Source organism: Monodelphis domestica, chromosome 3 (assembly GCF_027887165.1).
Source record: "Monodelphis domestica isolate mMonDom1 chromosome 3, mMonDom1.pri, whole genome shotgun sequence".
NCBI classification, from domain to species: domain Eukaryota; kingdom Metazoa; phylum Chordata; class Mammalia; order Didelphimorphia; family Didelphidae; genus Monodelphis; species Monodelphis domestica.
Window position 1 is genome coordinate 499057618 of NC_077229.1, and position 23758 is coordinate 499081375.

Consider the following 23758-nt stretch of genomic DNA (forward strand, 5'->3'; position numbering starts at 1 on the left):
AACCTATGTAACCTTGAGTAAATCCACTTGGACCTCAGTTTTTGCAAATGTAAAATGATAATTTTTGATTAGACAATCTCTAAGGGATCTTCCAATCAAGATTTATGCTCCCATGATTTTTAGGTCTTCATTGTTTGGTCATTTTTTAGTTGTGTCAGACTTACTGTGATCCTATTTGGAGTTTTCTTGGTAAAGATACTGGAGTAGTTTTCCATTTCCTTCTCTGTTTATTTTATAATTGATCAAGCTGGGATAAACAAGGTTTGACTTAAAAAAAAAACCTCTTATTTTAGGATTAACATCAGTATTGGTTCAAAGGTAGAAGAGTGGTAAGAACTAGGCAAATGGGATTAAGGGATTTGCCCAGGGTCACATAGCTAGAAGGTTCTAATCCTAGATTTGAATTCAGAAAGATGAGTGTTCCTGATTCCAGATCCAGTGCTCTAACCACTGTACCACCAAACTTCTCAGGTCTAGGGGCCTGGCAACTTGAATGATGGTTTTCTACAGAAAGGAGGATATGAGTAGGAAAAGCCTTTTGTATGGAATGAGAAAAATATCATTGTTCACTTCATAAATATGACAGTGGGTAGTGGGCAGGAGAAGAAAGAAAAGCTAAAGCCCAAATAGTCAATACTTATTAATACCCCTAACAAAATATTTATTGTGAGGAAAGTACAAGGAAATAAGCAACCAAGTGGTTCAGTGGAGGGACATCCAGACCTAGAGAGTAGTTTCAAATCTGGTCTCAGGCATTTCCTAGCCATGTGAGCCTAGGAAAATCACTTAATCCCAATTGCCTAGCCCTTACTCTTCTTCTACATTGAATCAATTATTAGAATGGATTCTAAGATTTAAAAAAGGAAGGAAGGAAGGAAGGAAGGAAGGAGGGAGGGAGGGAAGGGAAGAAGGAAGGAAGGAAGGGAGGGAGGAAGGGAAGAAGGAAAGAAGGGTATGGATTAAAAAGTTGGTTTGACAAAAATAATAATGGTACAAAAATAATTGTTGTGGTCACCATTTATAAAAATTAAAGTTAAATTATGAGTCAGTAGGCTGTTTGGTAGCTTTATTTACAGCAAAGTTGAGATATTAAAGTAAGAAATATAGGAAGGAGGTAGAAAATATGACCTAGTTAAAAATACTCTAAGTCCTAATCCTAGTACCTCCAGACCCCAAATATCAATCTGAATCTCGAAGAGAGTGTCTCCAGACAGGCATTCCAACAACCAAAAACCAAAGCCAAAGAGGCTGAGCCTCAAAGGGAAGTCTCTCACACCAAGGAGGCAAGGGTCTCACCCTAGTAAGCATCCCTCTTCAGCCCAAGTCTCTAATGTAGGACTTCAAATCTTCACCAGAAACCAAACCCCAGATCAGGAAGCCAAAGTCCAAAGAGTCCAAAGATACTGAAAGAATCTTCAGCACATAGGAGACCAAGACTGCCAAGAATCCCACCATAGCTCACCCTCCTGAGGCTAAGAGCCCTCAAGAATGAAGAACTCAAGAATGTGCCAAGCATGAAGAGAAGTCCAAGAAACAAGAGAGTCAATCTCTCTCAGGCTCCCTCTTATATACAATTTTTTTCTGCCCATTAGCTCTCCTTGTCACATCTCAAGAATCAATCACAGCCTTTCAATTTACCTAACATTGCTGGGGGTGGGGATGGGGAGGGGAGCTTGTGGCCTGTTAGCACATGAACTTTCTTTGTTAGGGACTTACTAAGTGTTAAGAAGGGATACTTTAAGTTCTTGATTGATTAGTTTAAAATTGACAAAAGGAATAAAAATTCCCTTGGAAGGAAGGAAGGAAGGAAGGAAGGAAAGAAGGAAGGAAGGAAGGAAGGAAGGAAGGAAGGAAGGAAGGAAGGAAGGAAGGAAGGAAGGAAGGAAGGAAGGAAGGAAGGAAGGAAGAGAGGGAGGGAGGGAGGAAGGAAGGAAGAGAGGAAGAGAGGAAGAGAGGGAGGGAGGAAGAGAGGAGAAAACTCAGTTAAAATCTGATGGGAGGGAGTATGTGTTCATCTTACTTTTCCATGATATCCCTTAGAATCCGTTAGTCTGGATAAATGGAATTTGATCATATTGTTGCCTTTCTATTTAGAAAGAGAAAGAGAACTCCTAAATAGTTAAGTGATTTCCTGGCTGCCAATCATAGCATAGACATGTATGGAGAGAATATTACTAATGACCCCAGTATCTAACTAAGAGTCTACTTACCATGCCTATTTCTCCTGCTCAAAATAACCCCTTTGGCAATTAACTAGAATAAAAACACCTCATATTGAAATGGCATTAGTACGGTCACAAGTGTTTCTAATGTGGATTTCATAGTCCTCTGAACCTGGCTATAACTCCATAACTACATCAGCTCTCAAATGAAGAGTAGGAGAGAGACCACCACTCCCACTGAATGAATGTACCATGGAATCTAAAGCCAAAAATAAAGAGAGCAAATAATACTGTTATGGTTCAAACACAGAAAAACATCAAGCTATTTCAACTAGACCAATCTTCATTTGAGTCTTGCTAAAGTGACATTTGGATATAGAAACAGCCCAGGATAAACCCACCTGCTTCTATGCTTGCTAAGACTGAATTCCAGAGCAAGATCAGAGACAAATTAAGGCACAGGCAGAATCAGGAATGACAGAAATTTCAAAGAAGGGTGGGGAAGGAGAATGGGAAGGGACACCATGGACATAAGCTCAAGAATCTAACAGATTAAGCAGGGATTTGGGGTTGTTTGGTCTAGGGAAATATTTTCACATTTTAGCTCCAACTGAAACTTTGAATTCGGAAATGTCAGCATTTAGTGGAGGACACTGCCAAAAAAAAAACCAGAAAAGGAAAACATGTGGGGCTGGCAGTAAGAGAGAAAGATGCTAACTTCTTTGGTGGCTGCATCTGGCCCTTTATAGAGGTGGATACCCTCATAATAATACCTGTTGTTCATATATCCCCAGCCAACTAGTCACCTTAATAGGTACATGTATACTTCCATTAAAATGACAAAAGAAAAACCATGCAATTCAAGTTTCTAAAACAATTAATTCCCCTGACAGATAAAAAAAAAATATGATTCTTGTATGACGGATATGAGGCCGGAAGGAGCCAGTTATCCTTTGATAAATTAGACCTGTCTAGAAATTCAAATTGCCACGAGTCCAGAGTCTGCCCAAGCCCATCCATTCTTCAGGATTTTCCCAGTTTTGAGATGAAACCTGAGAAGTTTCCTGGATTCTAATAGTAGGAACTGTGGGGCCCCTTTTCTCATGAGCTTCCTTTCAAAGGCTGTGATTGAAGTGCCATCAGGAGGACGGAAAATATTAATACGTTCTATTCAAAAGATGAAAAACTACAGGCATTTACAATGAACAACTCAGTTCTTTCTGTTCTCATTTTTTGAGGCATTTTGTACTTCTGGGAAACTATAGGGTCAGAAAGAAAATTATTTTTGAAGTCCAGCTTTCATTAAAAATATATATGTGTGTGCACGTGTGTATATATGTATATATATGTGTGTGTGTGTGTATATGTTTGAAAGTGATCCAAGTTTAGAGTCTGCTTATTTTATTTTAAAAAGAGAGAGTGGAATAGTAAATAGCAAAGTCCTACATTCAAATTCCACCTTAAATAGCAGCTGTGTGATCCTGATCTAGTCACTTTATTTGTGACTCAGTTTCCTCATTTGTAAAATATTGTTAAACTTAATCACCTCAAAGGTCCCTTCCATCTTTAAACTTATGAACTTATGATCCTACTAGCTAATGAGTAAAACTACATATCTTAGATTTTTGAATAAAATAATTTGTTTTAAGAAATACTATGGCTTACAATGTGACATTGACAAATATTGTACTGTGCCTAGAACCTATTTCTTGTGGGTAATATTTATGGTATGGTGGTGTCATTCATTAGTCTGTCAAAATATTATCACACTTTTACTACTTGTTTGTTGTGCTTAAAGAAAAAACTAAAACCAGATGCAAAGATGCTTTCATTTGCAAACAAGAAAGGGGCAGCTAGATGGCACAGTGGACTAAAAGCCTGGTCTAGCATCAGGGGAACCTGAATTCAAATGTGACCCCAGATACTTCCTAACGCTGTGACCTGGTGCAAGCCATTTAACCTCCATTGCTTAGTCCTTGCTATTTTTCAGTCTTAAAATCAATACTAAGATGGGGGAGGGGGAAACCCTTCAATATAGCTTATGGCTATGGTAGCTGCCAAAAGAGATAACAAGTTCTAGGGCATGTATATAACTTTTACTTTTCAAAAAAAGATTCTTGCAGCTGTTCTTTTATTCTTACAACATGTTTCTGAAATAGGTAAGGCAGGAGGAAAGTGTTTCAAAGAACATAAGTGACCTAATATCACACAAGAAATTAGGCAGGTTTAGTTACTGCCTTATGTGCCAATATGGCAGCATCTCATTCTATAAGATGAAGGTGCTACCTGAAAAAGTTTTTTATAAATAAAAGATGTGCCAATTGGATCAAATTTATAAGAAGATTTAAAAGAATCCTCCAGGAATCTTCCTTAAGTATTGAAAATGATCACACACACCCTCTCTCTCATTTACATACTTCAAAACTTCAGATTTTCTTATGTTGAATTTTCTTAATATTATTTTCCCCCTAAATACATGCTGCCTATAATGGGAGTAAACACAGAACAGGAATTTCCAAACCAAAATGACGTTGTAGCTTAGAAGGTTTAGGGACTTTTGAGCAGATATGCATAACCATTTCTATATATAAATACCAAAACATAAACACACACACAGCTCTCACCAGTAGAGAGACATTGTCTCTTCATGTTAGAAAGCAGACATTCTTTGTGCATTACATAGTCGGCTATAGCCGGTTTTATAGAAATGTTCTCAAAAATCTATTTTTGTGTTATTGGGATTTTACTACTTCAAAAACTATCAGTGGAGGTTTCACTATATTGTAATATAGTGGGGTTTTCCCCTTATGTATGTGTTTTCTTTTGGGGGAGGAGGATTAAGGGACATTCAGAAACATTTCTTAGATGCAGTAATGGAGAATGTTATATCTAAGAATAATTTAAGAGCTAAAATGGGGATGTTATTCAGCTCTTAATTAGTTTAAATGATTACAGCCTTTAATATTTTATAACATTAGCGAAAATAAAAATCACTTAGCAATTTCAACTACCAAAGAATATAAAATGTGTTGGATTCCCAACTTCTAAGTTTTGTATAGATATATTCATAATATGAAATATGAGATGAACTATATTCACTTATATGATATGAAGATTAAACATATATACAAAGGAGTTTCTCTATTTACATATGCACTATTTTTCTCAAAAGCATATGTAAAAATATAAGTAGACTGATTTACTGAGGGAGGAAATAGTTACTAGTGTTCAGCTTACTGGGAATTTGAAAACTGGAGTTGTATGAAGTTTATCATTTTTAAAACAAAGAATAGCTCCACATTTAACTAGTGACCACACATAGGACATGGACAAACAGCTGTGCATTGCAAGAACTTTATGGATGTGATGGAAACAAAGAAAAGGAAATTCATAGCGGAGGGTGACTAACAATGCTGTATGTTCAAAAACAATGGCCAACACTGAAAATCATTAAGGAGGCACCTTGTTTTGCCCATGTTTGAAACAATATCTATGACATTTAACCCTAAGTTCTGAATTTACTCCTTTTTATTCACACAAGTAATCTTTTAGTCTGCTCAGATAGATGTTGCAATACTCTAATATGAATCATTTAGAGTTTCTAGACTCAAAATTGGTACTTAGAACTAAGAAGCAGACACACAGGCTCAGAATTCAGTATGTCACTGATTCAAAGATGAACAGTACTTAAGATACTTTTTTAAAGTAATGAATTTGGAAGAAATTTAACTTGTGCAGCATAGTACATGTTCCCAAATTTCCATTTTTCCCATTTTCCAAAAATATGTACCAAAAATCTAGTCTATATCACTAATGTTTAGCCCCAGATTAAAATTACTTCACAAAATATCTCTTACAAAAAAAAAAGAAGAAGAAGAAAGGGGGTAAAAAAAAAAGCCTAAATATCCAACCTTCAAACAAATTTATGTTTGGCTTAAAAAAAAAAAAGAAACTTGCAAAGTGCCAAGCAGATGTTCCGCCCCCCCCCCAAGTTTCCTGTTTGCCAAATTTCAATTTGGAATGCATTTTTATGTTAATATCACAGTAATTTAATTAGGAAACACTCAGGCACAAAAAGCAAAGTAGGAGAGTGAATCTCTTTTCAGATTTCAGCATTTACAAACTGTAAAGGAACTTCAATTGAGCTGTGGGCAGAAACTTCCATATCACTGACAAGGAGGAACTCTGAAAGCCAACAGCTGCACACATCTGCGGTGAAAGCAGATGAGATGCTGAAAGCCGTGAGGTTAGTCCTGACAGGTTACCACGCAGAGCATTTTCAGAAGTCAACAGTTCCGACCCTTGACAGACTTTGCATGAACTTGACAGTATTGTCAGCCCAGCTCCCCAAATGAACTATTCTTGGGCACAGCCCCAAAGTGTGAAACTCCAGACCTTATCTATTATCTCTCCCAATGGAACTCTCCTTCAACCAGCCTCCCGGAATATGCTCCACCTGTAACTGGAGACACAATCTCTCACCCACTGCCAAGTAGGCACCATAAATTGGCCACCTATTTGTGTACGCGGCGCAGCAACGAAGAAACAGGAACTTTGAAAACCGCAACGCTGAGCATTGCAAAGGCTACGTTTGCAGAATGAAACAATGTCCTACCTGAAGCCCTCTTCGCCTCAGAATGCTGGACTCATCCATTTCCCTCCTTGCCTCCTCTTAGTCCTTTCACAAGAGTCTAGCCATGCTGTACTACACACACCTCTACTTCAGCACGCTAATTCAGACCCTAGCAGCTGCTAAACACTTACATCACGGTTTATCTGATTGGAGCAGAGCGGTCAGCTGATTCCAGTTTAGTTATTCACTCCAGCAACTTCAGAGATCATGAATGCTTGCAGCACCGTGTTTCAAAGCAGCAAGTGGCCTCCAGTCACCTAATGCGTTTATCCAGGCAGGGGTAGCTATTAGACAAGAGGAAATCCTAGAGATGCTTCTCCCCCCACCGCGGGCGACTTCTCCTCCTCCAGAACAATAACCCCAGCACCACCCGGTGCTGGAGGGAAGCAGCTTTAGGCACAGCCCTTTCGGAAGCCACTGTAAGGTCAAAGTGTCTCAGTAAATCAGCAGCAAGAGCTGTGTCAAAGGAGGTCGCCCATCGGGATGGTGAAAACCGGGGGCCAGGCGGGCCAGTCAAGCAGCACAGCCAAGCCTGGCTCCGGCTCATCCTTCTGATGGTATCAAAGCAAGCAAAACGGAGCTGCTTCATAACAGGGACGGAGGCAGTTTTCCAGTCAACACCGCTGATTTACCTAACAGCTTGAAAGCCAATTCATTTACATAAATACCTAGGCAAGTGGATTCCCAACCCAAGAATGGAGACATTTGGGATTTTAATTCCCCTCAAAATAAGAAGTTGGTTATCGTAGCAGCTGACCAAAATATGAAGGGGGAGGGGGAGGGGAATATTAAACGCCATCATTAGCTGGACTATTAACCTATTTATAGTCTATAAGCAGTAAAAAAAAAAATTCCCATCATGTGCAATTTCACAGTCTGTTTCAGCTTCTTTACTTTGCTCATCTTCATCTTATTTCAATTCAACGCAAGCAAGAGATGAATTTAAGTTTTCATTATTGGCATAGCCCTGAAGTAGCACTATACCAATATTACTTCTTCATTATAAATTAGTTCCCCTCCATTGTGGGTGCTTTGGATGCTTAAATCAGGAATTGTACTGTTGTTTAGTCTTAGAAGACAAGAATAGGAATTGGTCATTCTATCTACTTCTTGAACTAATTGGACTAATTGGTCCAAGGGAAAATTTCTACTTACTGATTGATAGGTAAGTATTTATTAAGTAACTACTATGTGCCAAACACTGTGCTAGGTCTGGGGATTCAAGAATAAAGAATGAACCGATCCCTAATCTTAGGGAGTTTAGATAGATAAGGAGGTGGAGTAAAATAGGAAAAAGGGGAAAGAGCAGGGAGACAGAGAATGTGAAAAAAAAATCATTTTAGCTAATTAAATCCAAAGTTTTAAAAAAGAATCACACACACACACACACACACACACACACACAAATTCCACAAAGGGAGAAAAAGTATTTCAACATTTTCTTATCTAGGAACCTGCTGTTAAACTAGACATTGATCTTTTCTCAGCTGTCATCAGACTATTAGGCTTGATATCAATTGATTAGTTTACACCATTAAAAATAGCTTAGGGATTTAAAAATCTAACCCTAGAATAGAATTGATTGCATGTTATGTTCAAAAATGGCCTTTGTATATATCTCCAGATATACAAAGAACAATCTTGTCAAGAAATGCCATTGGTAGCAGAGGCCTCACTTTAGGAGCACCAGAGTATTTGCCACTGAGGCCAGTTTATTTGATACCACTTAAGGATGAAAGCTCCAGGGAATTTTTAGTTGGCATTCATACACAAGAGTGGCACTATCTCTAAAATCAAAAGAGTACAAAATCCATCCAAACCCAAAGCAACAGAACATAGAAGAATATTTTTTGAAACATTCAAAAAGTAGCGCTTCATTTTAATTAAATAGCCAAAAAAAAGAAAGAAATCTTGTAAGTTATCTGTCAAGAGCAACAAAACTAAACTTCTGTGAATAGATGTCCTCCCACTCCCTCTCATTACTATCCATGTTGTTGGTGATCAGTTGTTTCAATTGTCTCTGACTCTTCCTGACCTTATTTTGGAGGTTTTCTTAGCAAAGTTACTAAAGTGGTTTGCTAGTTCCTTCTCCAGCTTATTGTACAGATGAGGAAACTGAGCAAAAACAGGCTTAAGTGACTTGTTCCAGGTCACAAAACTAAGAATTGCCTCAGGCCAAATTTAAACTCAGGTTCCTCCTGAGTCCAGACCCAACACTCTACTATACCATGTAGTACCCATGATTCTATTCTAGAAACAGATTTTTTCTTCCAGAAAAGCAACAGGAATCACAATTTTTACCTGTTCTCTGTCAGAGGTACCCTTCCTACTCAGCTCTCCCACTCCAGCACTAAAGGTATTGCATTGGTCTGATATTAGACTGTGGTTCCTGAAACAATATTCTGGCAGCAGGTGATGATAACCTTTTCCAGGTGTTATGCCTTCATTATCTACAGAAAATTAGAATTCTGAATTTAGGGAAGATCTTGTACCTGAGAGCAGGACTTACACTTACACACACACACACACACACACACACACACACACATACAACACTAAGATTCATGCATCCACTTCTGCTGTGGTGCCAGGAAATGATTCATCTTTCTGTCACTAAATAGAAAGACAGTAACAAAGGACAGATAACAATTACAAGAGGACCCTAAAGTAGGAAGTTTTCCCAGTAATGAAGAGATCCCAAGGAAGGGATAAATTCTTGACCCCAAAACTAGAGTCCAATAGTATCTTTTCCGTCATGCTTGAATTATTCTAGCTGGAAGGGAAAGCTGAAGGACATCTCGTCTCCCTGGCAAGTGGAATGAATTTCTGATAAGGACAGCACCCATGCAACCTGGAACGCCTTTTAGGGGGCAGTGGACTTTGATGGGTATAAGTGACTGAGGGTGAAAGGTACATTTTTTTAACAAAGGATATGAATTGAGATAAAAATCTAGGTTAGTATTCAACCATTAACTAACCCTAAGATGAGGATTATGACCATAGCACCATCAAATCTAGTATGAAAAAATATTGATTACCTGTCAAAAGGCATCACTTTGAGAAGGGATACACATACATTTTAAAGAAATAAAACCAGCCAGAGGCAAAAACATTTGGGACAAAAATAAAAGACTGCAGAAAGAATAACATCAAGTAATAACAGCTCAGCTAAGGGAATAGTAAAAGGAAAATTGCTACATTTACCCTATGTCTACATATTTTCTCATCAAGATAAACTATGTATTAAAAATGCAATAAAAACTTAGACTGATGACACCATTCATAGGTACTGACTAATTAGCTTTCTGTACGGATTCCCATTATAAACCTTGGTTTTTCTATGATTTTTATACCTTTATAGGATATATTCACATTGTTGAGATTAAATTTACAAGATATCAACTTGCACATATCTCAGCTTCCATACATTCAAATAATGGAATTTACCAGACTTTGTCATTATTTAGAATGTTAAAAGCCAAAGACAGATTTAAAGTGGAAAATAAATCTTATGCAAAGATACCCTCCTGCACTGCCAGTTCTGACTATATTTTACTTCAAAGAATGGACACTATTATGTGGGTCAACTTTTGTTATAATAAATATTGTTACAATAAATAGTTTCCTAAAATAAAAAATATTTCTAAGCCCTCGCTGACAATCAGAATAAGAGCTCTTTGTCTAACAACAACAAAAAACACTGCCAGAAGAAATTTGAGTGTTTTTTCTAGGCATAGATTTTAAAAGTTGAAAGGTCTTTTAGAGATCATCTAGTCATTGCCTATATTAAAGTCACCTGCTATACCCAAAAAATAAAATCCTAATGTAGTTTAGGCACTCTAACATAAGCCGAGGGCAGCAAAAGAACAAAGATCATAAGTTACTAAGGAACAAATGGCCTTGCTTCTCTCTCATCACAATGGCTACCTATATTTCTACTCCTCTTCAGTCTATGGGACTTCTAGAAACTCTTAATAAATCAAATAGTTATTAATCCCATACAGTGGGACCCGACAATACTATTGGTTGGCATAAGAAATTAAATGAGAATTTTCTGAAAGTTTTGTGTAAGTCACAGATGACATGCAAAGGCCAGCAGATGACCCAGAAAAGAAATGCATACTCAACCCAAAATTTACAATAAGGTACTATAAACATCCTTTAAAATAAAATAAAATAGTCCAGACTGCTCTGGTATGAGGAGAAGGCAAAAAATGTCATGCAGATCTTCCAGATCATGGGGACACTGCACATAGAGCTTAGGCTCTATGATGTGGAAGAGAGAGCTTGCATAATCTCTGCTCACCAAAATTAGATATTTGGGTTTACCCACCATGCCCACCCAGATGGGAGCATGCTAGATGGCCCACTGGGACTGCAATCAAGAAGACTCATATTTCCTGAGTTCAAATCTGGCTTCAGTCATTTATTAGTTCTGTGCCTTAGGCAAGTCATTTAACTATTTGCCTCATTTTCTTTATCTGGAAAATGAGCTGGAGAGAAAAGATTGCAAACCACTCCAGTATCTTTGCCAAGAAAATTCCAAAATGGAGTCACAAAGAGTCAATTAAATTGAAATGATTGAATAGCAATATGGTTGAAGTGAAAAAACTAAAGGATCAAGAATTCAAAAAAGGAAAAGTGAAGTCAGTTGATGGGATTTGGAGTGGGATGGGGTGGGAAATTGAGCACAGCAACCTTCTCTCTTGAGAGGAAGGGAAAGACTTAAGTAGAGAAAGGTTATGATCACTGAGAAGCAGTTCAGAGTTCTGGATCATAGAGTCAGAATGAATCACTTCATGTCTCTGCACCTTTGTTTGCTCTTTCAAGAAATGAGACAAGTGAAGTTTCTGGTCTTTGACATCCCTTTCCAGGTCTAGATCTAATATGCTACCATTGGTGAGAAAGAAAATATTACCATGGGGATATGAAGGTATAGATCATAGGAACTGAAGACACTGATTAACCGGGGAGGCCATTGTATTTGAGAAAGCATCATATAGACTGAACTCCTCACGTATAAGAACAGGAATGGAATGGAGGGTGAAACTGTGAGTCAGATATTGAACTCATTGTAAAAGGAATTAAAATGTCCTGGAGATTAGGAAATGAAATTATTGGATGATGTAGATATGTGGAGTAAAATGATGCTGGGATAGAATGGGTCTGGCAGGGGCACTGAGGAGCAAAGAGCATTCTTCTTTCTTTTCTTCTTGGCTGAAATGAGAGAAGGGGTGCCTGGTTAGTCAAAAAAGCATTTATTAATGGCACACTTAGTAAATGCAAGGCATTGTGCTAAGTGTTAGGGATAAAAAGAAAGTCAAAACATAGACCCAGTTCAAGGAAACTACAGAGTAACAGGAGAAACAACATAAAAACAACCACGTACAAACAAAATACTTGGAGAACAAACTGGAGTTAATCAATTGAAGGAAGAAACTAATACTATCAAGAAGAATCAAGAAAAGTCTCTTATCAAAGATGGGCTTTTGAGTGACTGGGGAAGCAGCATTTTCTGAATGGAACCAGAATTCCTTGAGAAAAGAATATAATAAATCAAAGAACCTAAGTCTAAGACATAGGAAAGTTTGTTCTTGATGAAATGTGCAAGGGAACACAATGAAAGGAGAGAGATGAGCAGATGAAGGACTGAAGATGGAAAAGGCAAAGAGGGCAGGTAGGCACTGCAGAGAGAAAGGTCTTTTTGTCAAATCTGAATCATAGAAATAAGGAGAGGAGGTAAGAGCTTGTTAGCCATAGGATACAGAAATATCATTTCATTGGGTGGTGACTCAAACCTTAAGGGTTCTGTGATGATGGGGTGAGGGAACAAGGTTGTGAAGGAGAATATAAAACCTGCTTCATCAAACATCAAAGGAGAAGGAGCAGAGCATCTGGAACAGTAGATATCTGATAAGTGATTCATGATCCCATGAGCCTGACTGAACTCACATGTAGCACCAGTTTCCTTGGTCTCATCCCATAATGTGAGGGGAAAATGTACAGACAAAAGATACTCTAAAATTTGGAAGGTGAGCTGAGATCTTAAGATGTTTTATTTATGTTTATCTTATTTTTATAGTCATGTAAAACACACTTCCATATTGGTCACTGTTGTAAGAGCACACTCACACCTCTTAACCAAAACCTCAAAATAAAGCCATAAATACACTAATGTGAAAGACAACTCCCACAATTAGGATGAGGTTTTGATGGCAGAAAGGTGCTGGTGCCTGGGTCAGGATCTTAATGGTCAGGAACCCTAATGTCTGTCATTTGATTTATAAAGGAATTATAAAGGGCCAAGACATTGATGAAACAGGTAAGTGGGATAGTAGATTGAGTGCTGGCCTTGGAGTTAGGACCTAACTTCAAATCCCGCCTCAGAGACTAAATTGGTGTGATCCTGGACAAGTCACCTAACTTCTCTTAGACTTAATTTTGTCATCTCAAACAGGGATAATACTGTTGTGAGAATCGAATGGAAGGTACCTTGCAAAAACTCAAAGTGCAATAAAAATGGGTAGCAATGGCCATAGTGGTGGAGGTGTTGGTGGTGGTTGTTTTTGTTAAATCTCTGTGAAACAGGTCATGCATAGAAGCTACCATTTCCATACACAACTAAGTCAGAGTAGAGCCCACTTTAGTTATCATCTCCATCCCAGGTCCTGGTTGGACAGGGATGACATTCTTGCTTTTTATATATTATTCAGTAAAACAGAATGGAGCAGAGAAGGTAATGTCTAGACTTATACTGAGAGGCTCCAAATTCATTTCTCAGGCCATTGGTAGCCACTGTGGGCTACCATTGTTGCAATGATTCTATCCACGCATCAACCAAAATAGCAGAACAGTCTGAAATTTTGCCATGGCCAATTGTCTCCATAATTTGAGGTTTAATCCAAGATACACTTTGGTGTTTCTATTCAAATGCAGACTTATAATTTTCACTAAACCTTTCCCCATATGTCATTTTCCTATGTAGAATGTGACCAAGAAAGGATTTAGTATGCATGAGTAGGGGGGAGACTTTCAACATGAAAGTAAAGAGATCTGTTTCTAATAAAGAATGAATCTGTTCCTTCAGAGACTAAAGGAAACTGTCAGATTCTGGGCAGCCTAGTAGACAAGACCAAATGTAAGGGCGACCAGAAATCCTGAGACCAGAAGGATGGTTTGGTTGGGAAGCAAAACAAGAGTGATCTATGGCCCAAAAGTGCTGCTGCCCAGCAGAGGAATGACCAGGGAAAGGAGGCCCTCTCAGGCATAGTTCCAGTCTTTGAGGAGGCTCAGCCTTTCAGTGTGAGGATGGGAGTTTCTTTCCATTATGAATCTGAGCTTCCATTATTCCACAAAGCCAAACACAGCCTTTAAATCACTGTGACCAGAAGCTATGTATTTCACCAAGCATAACACATGCTCCTATATACTTCATGTAGGCTTTTCTTTTTGTTGCTTTATGTAGCTTTTACTTCAGGTAGATTTTAACTGCTCTGAAGAAACTATTGCAGCATCCTGTAACTACACAACATTTTCTTAACTTTTGTGAAATAGTTCATAATTCTGGGTCACGTCCTCCATGGTCACTTATTTTAGAGTCTTAATAGGGACCTCTCCTCTTTCCCCCATCCCCTCATCAAAATAGCTCTTTAGAATAAAACCCCAGAAGATATAAAGGAAGAGGAGGAGAAGACACTGATCTGGCTGGGTTTGGAAGAATTAATGTCAAGGAACAGGGGAGGGAGGTTCAAGCCCTAACTCTATCCCAGAATGAAGGAGGTAGTTCCTCTTTGGCACTGACCTAGTATAGATGGGCCTTACTGTCTCCATGCCAAGAGATGCCCTTGCCATTCTCATTTCCACACAGCAGACCCTTCTACCCAGGAGAGGCTGTGTGCTTGAAGGTCTTAGCTCTTCAGAGGTCTCAGTACTGGTCCTTGGTTTATTCATCCCACTGGTAGCTCCTTTTCAGTTTTATCTTCTCCAGCTGGGCTGGAGGTGATTGATCTGTTCTTCCATTTAGGAACCTTCTCATTGTTACACAATGCTCATAATGCAATAGGAGAGGAGAATTCCCAAGACTCTACTTGCCCTTTCCCATAAAACTCTGATCAAGAACTTCAGCATTCTCGGTTCATTTATTCATTTCTCTTTCAGAATAGTTCAGCTTATGACAAGTGTGGGTTCCAGTGTGCTAGCTGAGTATTTCATGTCTAAATAAGCCCCAAATTTTAAAGTATTTTGTATGTTTTATACAAACCAGTATATTTTGTCCCTGAGTTAAAAAGTACATTTTACGTAAATAAGGGTTTGTTCCAACAGCCATCCAGTACCTAAAAGCTGGAATCTGACTCTATTCAATTCAAAATAGCACTAAGATACCCTGCTAAAATTAAGAACAAATGGTCAAAGTAAATCATGAGCACCATAAGCTCTCACTCTGGATTTTTTTTTCCAAACTAAAATTAGAACCTTATTTAAAACCAAACTTGAAGATTAATACACATAAATAACAATTTGTAGTCTGCCTGTGTGTTGTTACCCAAAGAAAATTTAAACATCTGAAGCTTAGCAAGGCAATCTAAAAATACTGTCAGACAAGAGAGCAAAAGCAAGGGCAGACTGCCTTCCAGAGGAAGATAGAATTTATCCCACCCCAAAGAAATGAAAGTATTTAATACCTTCCCACTGACAACAGACCAAAGTTTGGATTTATTCTAAGAGTAGCATTTTATCAAATGAATGGTTTTTCACTACAATGAAATGCAGGTGGGGTCAACAGTACCCAGAGGTCTATGTAATTTATGGCAACGCACCCCATCCTCCATTTAGCTCCATTTTCCATTCTGTCTATAATCTTTAAGACTATAATGTATGCAATTGGAGCTTTGTACAGTGTAGCACGCACAATTTTGCTTAAGGCTTTTCACAAGATGCTATATTGTCTTGACGTTTTCATCACCTTTTTTTATCTAATTATTTCGGGCATATTAGCCATCAAATCACTACCAACAAAATGACAGGAATCATGGTATTGAAAAAATTATATCCTTGAAGGAAATAATAAAATATAAATTACATACATAATTTTCTTTTGAACATTTTAACAATGACATACTCATATACATATGAAATATAGTACACTGTCCTCATAAATGCCTGAACATCAATCACAATGGAAAAATATTCCCTGCTTTGCTAACACATGAATCCACAAAATATACAATTTTTAATAAAAAACTGTTCTATAACTTCATTTTTTTCATATCTGCAGAAGAACGAGTACTTATAAAGATGTGACAATGGCCTCATTCCTTTTTTCTCTTCTTAAACAAAGTGTCTTCCTTTTTTAAAAGTGCATGGCTGATGATGAAAACATAACAAAACCTCTGAAAGATTCTAATCTCAATACTTATGAATTGTTTGAGAGTATAGGAGGAGGTGGCATAGTACAGTGAAAAGAACAGTCTCTGGGAGCAGGGTACTAAAGTTCAAATCTCACCTCTTCTGCTCACTATGTGACAGTGGGCAAGCCAAGTGACTTCCTTGGGCCTCAGTTTCCTCAGCAGTAAAATAAGAAGTATACTAGCTCTAAATCTATGAACCTAAAACCAAGAGGATGTCAGAAATAGGGTTACAATAAGAGTCCAAACATCACGCGATCTTAAGAAATAGAAGTATTGGTATATCCAGACTGGTGGCTTTATGATCCATGGTATTTTGAGCCTAAAATATTTAAGCATTCATTTATTGTAAAGAGTTCTGTGAGTTCCCCCAAAACAAGAACCCCAGAGAGGGTCTAAACTCTCCTTTATTCCAAGTCTAGCCAAGACATCAGAGATTGCAAAAATGCTTTCAGGCAACACACGTCTCCTACCTTTTTTTTTCCCCATTCTCTTTCCCCACAGTGACAAAGAGATCAGATCTAGGTTAAAAGGACGATAACGTGGTTAAGCTTCTTAAAAAAAAAAAAAGTCAACACAAGGTGAAAAACCAAACTGGAAAATCTTCTGAGAGAAAACAGACTGCAGTCACCTTCAGATTTTAAAATCAGATTGACCACAAAGCATAGAAACATGGCTAATTAAAACTAAGCTATGCATGCATAAATTTATCGAAAGACTATCTTTCTAATAATGACTTTTTTAAAAGCAGAAATACAGATTACAATATAGCTCTTACTGGCCTAATGCAAACTGACAGACTGATGGTTTTAAATCTTAAATTCAAGATTGAATCTTGAGCTTAAATCTACCTAGAGGCTTTGAGTTAAATTAATTCCGTATTCTTGGCTAAGACTCTTATTCAGATCTTGTTTCCATTATGCACGTAACGGGTAGAATCTGCTATGAATTCTTTCCAAAGACTGAAAATTAGCCATAAAGAAAGGAATAGACAACACCATTTTGGGGGTTCATTCAGCCAAGCAAACAAAAAAGCAGCCCTATTTATTTCTCCTGAATTTCCCTCCAAATTTTTATATTTTATTTTCCTGTCACCCCCAAACCATATTCTCCCAGATCAGCACTACATTTTGCACAACAAAAAAGAAGGGTTTGTGGGATAGAAATAGAGGAAAGGGCCTCTAGTACTGAAATTCCAAGAAAAAGAGTGATCCTTTAAGATTCCATTACTTTACCCAGAAGAATGGAATTTACTTCCCAGGCATTAACAAATACATATATTATATTAACATCATTTCAGAGTTAACAGTGAACAGAGATTTTTCCAATGAGTCCAGCCTTCTCAATATGTGGTCAAAGTATTTAAGCTTCAGTTTCGGTATTTGATTTTCCAGTGAACAGTCTGAATTAATTTCTTCAAGTATTAACTGATTTGATCTTCTCGTTGTCCACAGAGCTCTCAAAAGTCTTCTCCAAAACCATAATTCGAAAGCATCAATTCTCAGGTGCTCAGTTTTCCTTGTAGCCCAACCCTCCAAGTGGCACATTGTTACTGAAAAAACATAGACTTTAAGAACTTGACTATAAAAAAACGATAAAAAACATTGACTATAAGAACTTTTGTAGGCAAGGTGACATCTCTGTTTTTAGTATGTTGTCCAAACTTGCAACAGCAAGCATTTTTTTATTTCAATTTAACTTACAGTTTTACAATATATCTTTTACAACTTCTTTAACAGGAAAAAAAATGTACTTTCCTGGAATTTAGGAGTGTCACAGAAAACAGGGGCTGTGCATATTAGTGTATTGATAATTTATGTACTTCTTCCTCAGAGAAATCCAAAGTGTACTCCAGTTGGTATGGCATTAATCTGTGTAAGGCAGCAATTGGACAGAAAGTGAAATCTTATTTCAGCAGAGAAAAGTGTGGTAAAGCAGAGGGCTCACTAAGTTACTGCTCCATGTACTCGTGTTCCAGGGTTGTGGATGTCCTTTGGGACCATTACAGAACAAATAAAATTTTCACTTTTTGAGAAATAACTATAAACACAATTATAACAATAATAAATATTTCTACTTTTAAGGAGCTTTAATATTTGCCAAAGCTTCTTAAATCAATTATTTTGTTATATTCTCACAATAATTCCAAAAGGTAGGTGCTTAATATTGCCATTTTCTCAACAGGGGAAAACGGGGTAGAAAGAGTTAAATGATCATCCTAGTCACATGCTTGAGGCAAGATTTGAACTTGAGTATTTCTATCTGCAAGTCCAGAATTCTAAACACTACTCCAACAACATGACTAAAAAATCCCTTTTTTAAAATTAATACAATGATAATCAGCACTGTTTACATTTTTAAAAAAATGCTTTACCTTATAAATAACTTACTTTTCTGCTTTCTGTCCCTTTCCAATCTCCTTGTCAGTTCTTTTATATCAATTTTTATATAAAGTCATTACCAACATAAAAGCTCATACACTTCTATTCCTTTCACTTCCCATTATTTTATACAACTTTCCATATTTCTTTACATTCCTCATTTTTTCACTTTTGTTTTAAATTTTATTTGGCTTTCTATAAATGGTACCTCTCCACCATATATTAAGTGATGGCCGTCACCTATGTTCTCACGACTTTGCCCAAACAGACTTGGCCATAAAACCACCAGAACTGTCCTTTCCTATGTTTGTCCTCAGAAGAAAAGGTTACCCTGACAAAAGGCGGCTATGCTGTATTATTTTTATGAATTTATGCAAGCCTAATAAGACTGCAAAGAAGCCAGAAGATTGCAGTATTGACAGTAAGCCAGACTTGTCCATGGTCTTCCTCGCCATTTGCTTAGGAAGGATTCCGATCCCCACTCTGTTACCTCTTTGGCTTAAATTAAAATGAGGTTGATGAAAAGACCAAATGTTGATAAAAAGCACTCAGATGATCATTTCTAAGATTCTATCGCTAAACCTCTCTCCACAGAAAACAAATAGTTCCCTAAATTGTTCATTCTTTTTTAAAAAAGCAAATATTTTTCTACTTACAAAACCAAATATTTTCTTATACTCTTAATGATTACGGGTTTTTTTGTGGGAGAGATCAAGTTACAAAGTATAAGCTCTTATTGGAGTAGAATTTCATTCCTTTTCTTGTCTCTCTCCTTGAGCTAATTAAAAACGCCTGCTTTTAATTAAGAATAATTTGTTCTGTGTTGATGTGGAAAAATTCTCAAATATATGTGTACTTTTACATATATATATATATATATATATATATATGCATAAGCATACAAATACACACGACGTTGTGGAGTGAATCTAGCTAAAAAAAATTGCCTTTGAAGCAAATCTGATTTTCTACTTCATCTAAATATGACAAAAGAAAACATTCTTCAGAAAGCTGGCAGATTAAATACTATAAATTATGTCCTAACTGGTCATGTTAGATTTCCTTTTTTCCCCTTTAATAACCATTACCTTCTGCCTCAGAATTGATATTAAATATCAGTTATAAGACAGAAGAACAATAATGGCTAGGCAATTGGGATCAAGTGACTTTACACAGCTAGGAAGGGGCTGAGGCCACATTTGAACCCAGGGTCTCCTGTGTCCAGGTCTGGCACTCTATCCACTGAGCCACCCAGCTACCCCTATTTTAAATTTCTTAAGTTTACCATCTATTACAAGGCGACTCAAGAAACCTACAGGGACTGTTATCTTCTTTTGAAAATACTTCTCAGGTTTTACAGACACATAAAGTCACTATGTTCTGTTTGAATCCTTAGCTCATCCATTCATTTTCATTAATCTTAATGACATCATTAATGTACAATGTGTTTCTCTAGAACTAATTGTATTTTGCCATAATCAAACATTAACAATCAAGGACCCCATTATCACCTAATAAGATCCAATAAAAAAAAAACCCTACCCAGCACAGGATCCTAGGATGAATATTTATTGATTTTAAATGTTCTGCAATTTAAATGTTACAACAGATTGGCCAGATTATCATTAATTAGAAGGATTCTTATTTTTCTACGTAAGGCAATCAGTACATCTTTTTTATTAGGACAAGGCAGGTAAAGTTTAGAATCCCTTCCTGAAACTGTTGATAAGGGGATAATACTGAATAGCCTACATTCTTAAGCTATAAGCACAGGAAAATACTCCTTTTCAATCTCATTTTATTATTGTCTCATTTAAATAAACAGGATACTATAGGGATTCTGTGAGTTCTAGCTTACTGAAATTTTCTAAGCAAAGCAATGATGTCTTTTCTGGGGCAAACCAGATTTCCCTTGACCAGATACAGGGGATTTTTTTTTATTCCTGGCAATATCCATCCCCCCAAACCCTAACAATAAGGAAAATAGTTAACCTTTATAGGGTGCTTAAAGGTTTGTAATGCATTTCATAAATATCTCACTTTCTTCTCACAACTTAATCCCATTTTACAGATAAGAAAACTGAGGCAAAGAGGCAATAAGTAATTTCCTAGAGGCATACAGTTATTAAAGATCTGAGGCCATATTGGAACTCAGGTCTTCCAAACTTCAACACCAAATATGTCACCCAAGAGCCTCAAAAACCATGGAATATACCATTTGAAGGTGGTATTTTTTAAGCATAAGCAAAGGCAATGAATACTGGCATTGGGGATTTCCTAGAGGTTCTATATCCCCCCTTCCAATTCTCTCAATTCAATTTCCTTCTACTCCACACACTTCTTATATCAAACAGGTTTAATACTTAAGAGGCTATTCTACTCAAGAGACCCTCTTACTGCTAAGTCAAGGGGTCTCTCATGCAGTACACGCCATCAATCAGAGAGCTCTCGTGCATGTCCACAATCTTCCCTCAAACTCATTATAATATAAGACACAGAGAGAGAAGAGAAAAGAGGAGAGATTGATTCTGATGGTCATAAAAGAGGTGCACAGTGTCCCTTTAATCTTTTCTTACCAAAGACTCAAGTTTTCTAGAGAAGACATGGTACTTTTAGTCCAATCTTTTCTGCTAAAATTGAAGTTCAGTGACCTGGAGAAAGAGAATCTGTCTTGCCTATAGCACACAGATAAAATGACTCACCTTGTTAAGAAAGAGAAGGGAAACAAAGGGGAAAGGGGCTTTACCTCATTCATCTCTTCTTGGGGCTTCCCAAATTCTACAAAATGACTTCCTACCCTGTACTCAAAACCTTGTCATCTCTGCCATCACTTCCCAAAAAGAGAACGTGGAAGGACTTTTCTGGCGAGGCCACTAATTGCGGTTCCTTAAATGTGCCTTAAGAAAACTGGACACAAAAAGAATGCGAATATTCTAATTTTTCTGCCAAAAGATAAAAACGTTCAAGTTTAAATTTGCCTTCTTTTCCCTGAGCAATCCAAATCGCTTTAGAGGGATATCAGAAAGGCATCAACTTCTTTTGAGAAAAGAAAAGAATAAAAAAAAATCAAAACAAAACAAAACCCCAAAACGCCATGTGAAATTGAAACACATTACCGGAAGGCAGTTTTGGAACTCAGACACCTTCTGCAATTTACATTTGCTAAGGCATTTTCCCAGTTTGATAACTCAGCTTTCAGGAGGGGTGCTCAGATTAAGCTGTCAGGAGGCTGCTTCATTTGCATGCTCCCTCAGCATCCAGAGTAACAACCATGACGATTACCCACTCCGCATGGAGATGTTCATTTAGCTTGGGTGTTTAATTGCAAATCCAGGAGAAGTTACTAGCAGCTCATTTCAGCAACATGATGCAATAGATTTCACTACTGTCTCTGCCTCCAAAGGCAAATTAAAGCTAACATGACAATCAGAAAGAAACCAAATGTTAAACAACAATAAAAACAAAGAATGTCTTCAACTCAAATATTCAGCATTTTATGAAAAAAAATCATTCAGACACCAGAACCAAGGAAGCCGAAATGTTTTACATAAACGATTTGGAAGATCACAAGCCATCAAACTCAATCATTCTAGAAAACTCAAATTACTGTCAAATCTTTCTGCATATAAGTTAGATCTACAGTAAAGCAATTGTCTTTTCAAAAATCAATAAAGGGAGAAGGGGGAAGGAAGCATTGGTCAAAGAGAACAGTCTGGTGGTTATGATGTCACTGTTCAGGATGACAACTTGTTAATCAAATAACAAAAGATCCCCATTTTCAAATATTCCTTAATGACTCTGATGATATTCTCCGAGTTCATCTGGCCACTGTTTCCTGGCTATTTATCTCAACAAATGGCAGTTAACAGATGAGGCCAATTTTTGCCATTTTAATGTCAACCCCAGGCCTTATTAGATGCAAAAATTTTCTCCTGACAACCACATTTTCTCACTAAAAGAAGGCAGCTTTAAGACTGTCTTGACAGTTGTTTCCAATTGGTTTGAGCTCCTGACTCTGCATTTGGACTCTAATTGCCCAATACCTCATGGGTTCATTAAAAGAAAATAATTCATCGACATACATTTTACTCCCATAAACTCTGACTTATATACAACCACTTGGAAATAAATGTGTTACAAAGAGATTTGATCTTGTGCCACCCAGTGGACAAACTTCATCCTGTTTTTATTTACTAATTTACTTACAAATATTTTCAATTCTTGGTTATTCAAGATAATAGACAAGAAAATTGAGAGATTTCACAGGTTAAGATAACCTGCCCCAGAGATGAAGATGACTAGTATCAAGAGTAGCTGGAGAGGCAGTGTCCAAGAAATGCCCTAGCAGGTACCAACCTACTTCATATCTGCTCTCTCCTTATCATGTACCATCTGGCAATGGAGAAATATATTTTTTCATATTTTTGGTTTTTTCCATTTGAATTAGTTTATTTAGTCAATTTAGAACATTATTCCTTGGTTACAATAATGACATTGTTTCCCTCCCTCCCCTCCACCCACACGTCCCACAGAATGGAGAATTTTTTAATTGTCTAATTGATAATTGATAAACAAACAAAACAAAGAAGCCTTGGCTTCCATCTTAGAATCAATACTGTGCACTGGTTCCAAAGTCAGAAGAGCAGTAAGGGATAGGCAATGGGGGGTTAAGTGACTTGCCACAGCTAAGTCTCTGAGGCCATATTTGAAGCAGATCATTTTATGAGGGGATAAGAAGACTGTTCAGATTTGTAAATCCATTTCTGTTTCAGAAGTGCTTCATTTTTGGTGAGTTGTTTATAGCATAACTAAATGCTCACTGCAAATATCTTTTTGGTCTTATAACTTTTTAATTCCTGCACCAAGTTTATACTGTGTCAGTAGAAACTAAGGAAAATATTTGGAGTTCTATGTTATTAGGGTTTCAAAAGAGAAGATTATCAACTCTGAAAAAGATTTCTGCCACTGTCATTGTTGGTTTTTTGGCTAAAGTTGTTTAAGGACCAGAAGTTCCACTCGGATGGCCTGCCCTCCTTTCTGGAGCCTGGTGGACCTTAGTACCAGTCTCAGCACAAAAGCAAGCTTATTCATCATTGTTCAGTATTTGGTTTCCTGTCTCATAACATTTAGGGGACAGAATACAGAGCTTCATTACAGCTTTCACCAGGCTCAAGATGC

At 37.3% G+C, this 23758-nt stretch overlaps 1 protein-coding gene across 16 annotated transcripts in view; it reads right to left on the reverse strand.

Moving 5' to 3' along the window:
- Nucleotides 1-23758, reverse strand: part of MAST4 (microtubule associated serine/threonine kinase family member 4) — an 818549-nt gene that overhangs the window by 452932 nt on the left and 341859 nt on the right. For 3 of the 16 annotated variants that reach the window (XM_056824842.1, XM_056824841.1, XM_056824839.1), the window contains exon 1: nucleotides 6778-8146. The exons of 12 other annotated variants lie outside the window; for them this stretch is intronic. In XM_056824842.1, the coding sequence (XP_056680820.1) occupies nucleotides 6778-6816 (39 nt within the window). In that variant the 5' untranslated portion in view covers nucleotides 6817-8146. Of the gene's footprint in view, nucleotides 1-6777; nucleotides 8147-23758 lie in introns of those variants that run through there. One more of the 16 variants, XM_056824843.1, reaches the window with a different exon arrangement.